This window comes from Carlito syrichta, unplaced genomic scaffold, assembly GCF_000164805.1.
Source record: "Carlito syrichta isolate Samal-C Ts95f unplaced genomic scaffold, Tarsius_syrichta-2.0.1 Scaffold309091, whole genome shotgun sequence".
Taxonomy (NCBI): domain Eukaryota; kingdom Metazoa; phylum Chordata; class Mammalia; order Primates; family Tarsiidae; genus Carlito; species Carlito syrichta.
In genome coordinates this window covers 178,879-182,169 of record NW_007253187.1, presented here as the reverse complement: position 1 = coordinate 182,169, position 3,291 = coordinate 178,879, and the positions used below count along the sequence as shown (strand labels likewise).

Below are 3,291 nucleotides of genomic sequence, written 5' to 3'. Positions count from 1 at the left end.
GAGGGAGGGAGGGAGGGAGGAAGGAAGGGAGGGAAGGAAGGAAGGGAGGGAAGGAAGGGAAGGAAAGGAGAAGGATGATTTTGACCATCAGAGGAGCCTAGGAAAAGCTTTCAGACTGAGGACGGCCTTTACACAGGCTGTTCCTTCCTCTCAGTGGGGCCTCCACATGCTGGCATAACCAGCCCTAAAGCTCAAACTAACCCCATCCCTGCTTTTGTTTGCAGGCAGGCTAGGACTAGGCACCAGGGAGTCCCACAGCTGCCCCCAGCAGGTGCCCATGCCCCCAGGACAAGAAGCCCAGCGGGTTGTATGTGGCATCGACTGCTCCATGATCCTCACTGTGCCCGGCCGAGCCCTGGCCTGTGGAAGCAACAGGTGAATAGGTGCCTCAGGATGACTAGCCTGCCTCCTTGCCTTCCTTGGCTGCTGGAGCTCCGCCCTAGGTCGGCATTGCCTACTTCCCACCAAAGACAGACCTGAGGGGGCTGAGAGTGCTGCTTTGTTCAACCCAGGGTGGAATCTGTCTCCTGGTGCACTAACTCCTGCCCAAATAGGTGGGGGCAGGGCAGTCTAAACAAACTGTCGGCTGAATGTGGTTCCTGACTCTGCCTCAGGTTCAACAAGCTGGGTCTGGACCACCTCTCCCTGGGGGAGGAGCCTGGCCCCCACCAGCAAGTGGAGGAGGCCCTGAACTTCACACCACTAGACTCTGCACCCCTGGACCAGCAGCCCCTTCTGTGTGTGGACCTGGGCACTGCTCACTCAGCTGCTGTGACTGGTGAGTGGGACTTGGGCTCAGGAGGCCAGAGGGAGGCTCAGGTGGCCGGCCTCCTTGTTACCTCCTTTAGGTTGCCCCTTTTCTTCTCTCCTCTTCCCTCCCCCACAGCCTCAGGTGACTGCTATACTTTTGGCAGTAATCAGCATGGGCAGTTGGGCACCAATGCTCGCCGGGGCAGCCGGGCACCCTGCCAGGTCCAAGGCCTCGAGGGCATCAAGATGGCAATGGTGGCTTGTGGGGATGCCTTCACCGTAGCTATTGGGGCAGGTGAGGAGTGGGCACGGTGGGGGCAGACAGAGGCATAGGCAGGCCCATGGGCAGTGGGAGGTTATTATGCTTAGGGCCGCTGGACTCAGCATCCCCCTGCTGGGGGGCCCTTCTGACAGTTTGGGAGTATAGCTGCTTGCTTAGGCTGCACCCCCCGCCCACCTCCCTCCTTGGGATTCTCTCTGGCAGAGGGCGAAGTGTACTCTTGGGGCAAAGGGGCCCGAGGTCGGCTAGGAAGGAAGGATGAGGATGCTGGATTCCCTCGGCCAGTGCAGCTGGATGAGATGCACCCTTACACCGTGACTTCTGTGTCCTGTTGCCATGGAAACACTCTCCTCGCTGTTCGTCGTGAGTTCTAACTTTTCCCATGTCACTACACAACGGGTAACCCAGCTGGCCCCTGTCCATACTCCCTTCCCTAGTGTTCACAGCCAAAATCACAAAAGCATTTTTAGCCCCAGATAAAAGAAAGCAGAAGGTTCAGGGTGAAACCCTGGGTTTTCTGTCTGGGGTGGGCAAGGGCAGGTGCTTCTTGGGCCTCACTGAAGGGCTGCCTCCGTGGCTTCCTGGGGCTCACATGCATTCTTTTTTTTTTTTGAGTAAGAGTTTCATTTTGTTGCCCAGGCTGGAGTGCAGTGGCACATTCATGGTCACCACAGCCTCAACCTGCTGGGCTCAGGTGATCCTACTGTCTCAGTCTTCCAGGTCGCTGGAACCACAGCATCATGCCTGGCTAATTTTTTGATTTATTATAGAGATGAGGTCTCTCCAAGTTGCCCAGGCAGGTCTCAAACCCCTGGACACAGGCAGTCCTTTCGCCTCAGTCTCCCAAAGTGCTGGAATTACAGGCATGAGCAACCGCACCCAGTTGCATTCTTCCTCCCTCTTCCTACTCCCTGAGTCCAGTTGAGTTGGAACCTCTATGTCTGTCTGCCTGGCAGTGTCCAGAATCCCGGGCCCAGTGGGAGTGAAGGTGGGTGGGTGGGTGGTGATTGCTGGAGGTACTGCCCCTGGGAGGCTGCAGAGGTTTCTCTTTTGTACCCTTCAGCGGTCACAGATGAGCCAGTCCCACCCTGAGGCACCTGCACACTACTCTGGACCACCCTGATAAATGCTTCTCCTCTGAACGTTCTGAAAAGTGCAGATGCCTGAGGCATAACTATCCCCACCAGCCCCCTGGATTGTGTCATCAGTGGGGTATAACAGCCAGTAAAACCCCTGCTCTGCTTTTGGCCCTGGATGTGGAAACCAACCCACTCTGTTTCTCCAACACATCTTTTCCCTTCCCACCCCTTCTTAAGTCAGCGTCCCGAGGATCCAGCCGGGCTAGAGTTGGAAGCCTTTAGAAGCAGGGTGGTCTCCAGAGCCTTGACCAAAAAAAGGCTGAAGGCAGCTGTAGCTCCACCCAGACCCTGACCTTTCCCCCAGCTCAGCCAGAAAATAAGCTCCTGGTGCCCTCAGGGAGACCCGCTCCATGCTTTGGAGCAAGGCAAGCCAGGGCCTGCCAGGACTGGCCATTAGGCCTGCCGAGCTTCTGCATTGCCTGGGGCAGGGAGGTCCCAGGGAGTGCTGCCACACACACCCCCACCCACCCATTTATCCCGAGCCAGGGGTTTGCACTGCCTCTGCTTGCCTCCCTTCCCCAGGGAGAATGCAGGAGTCACTAGGAGTCCACTTTAGAGAGGATCCCGGCTGAAGGTTGCCCCTTATCTCGTGCCTTTCCCCAGAGTCAGACTGGGAGAAAGGGTAACTGGTGAGCCCGACCCGCTTCCCAGAGGACTGAAAATAGCGCCAATAAAAATATCAGCTGCCTGCCTGGAGTGTGGCCTCTTCTAGGGTGGAGGCGGTGGCCAGACGCCCCAGGACGGGGTTGGGCTTGATCTCGGTTGCAAGGCTGCGGCCAAGAGAGGAATGTGGGCGCAGCTAGGGGCTGAGGCCGAGGTTCCTCTGGCCCAGAGCCCAGCCCGGCCTCCTCGCCTCAGCGGGGCTCCCCGGATCTGGTTGCCAGGCTTCGGCTGCCTAGCACCTGGAAGCTGAGGCCCCGGGGGCCTGGGCGGCGCAAGGCCCCCGAGGCCGCGCTGTTGACTGCGGGAAGCAAACCTCTGGTGGGGCCCGTCCCCTTTTCCGACGCGCGGCCCCGGGACCCTCCGCCCCATCCCAGCGCCAGGCCCCCCAGTCCCGGGGAGAAGCGGAGCCACCATCTCTCTCCCCAAGGAGAAAGAAAGCCCCTGCTTCCAGGAGTGGGC

At 58.9% G+C, this 3,291-nt stretch overlaps 1 protein-coding gene across 1 annotated transcript in view; it reads left to right on the top strand.

The window, feature by feature from the left end:
• NEK8 (NIMA related kinase 8) overlaps nt 1-2,235 on the top strand; it is a 12,172-nt gene extending 9,937 nt beyond the window's left edge. The window contains exons 11-15 of the mRNA XM_008066688.2: nt 225-375; nt 615-778; nt 887-1,045; nt 1,235-1,393; nt 2,094-2,235. Of these exons, the coding sequence (XP_008064879.1) occupies nt 225-375; nt 615-778; nt 887-1,045; nt 1,235-1,393; nt 2,094-2,122 (662 nt within the window). The 3' untranslated portion in view covers nt 2,123-2,235. The remainder of the gene's footprint in view (nt 1-224; nt 376-614; nt 779-886; nt 1,046-1,234; nt 1,394-2,093) is intronic.
• The last annotated feature ends 1,056 nt before the right edge of the window (nt 2,236-3,291 follow it).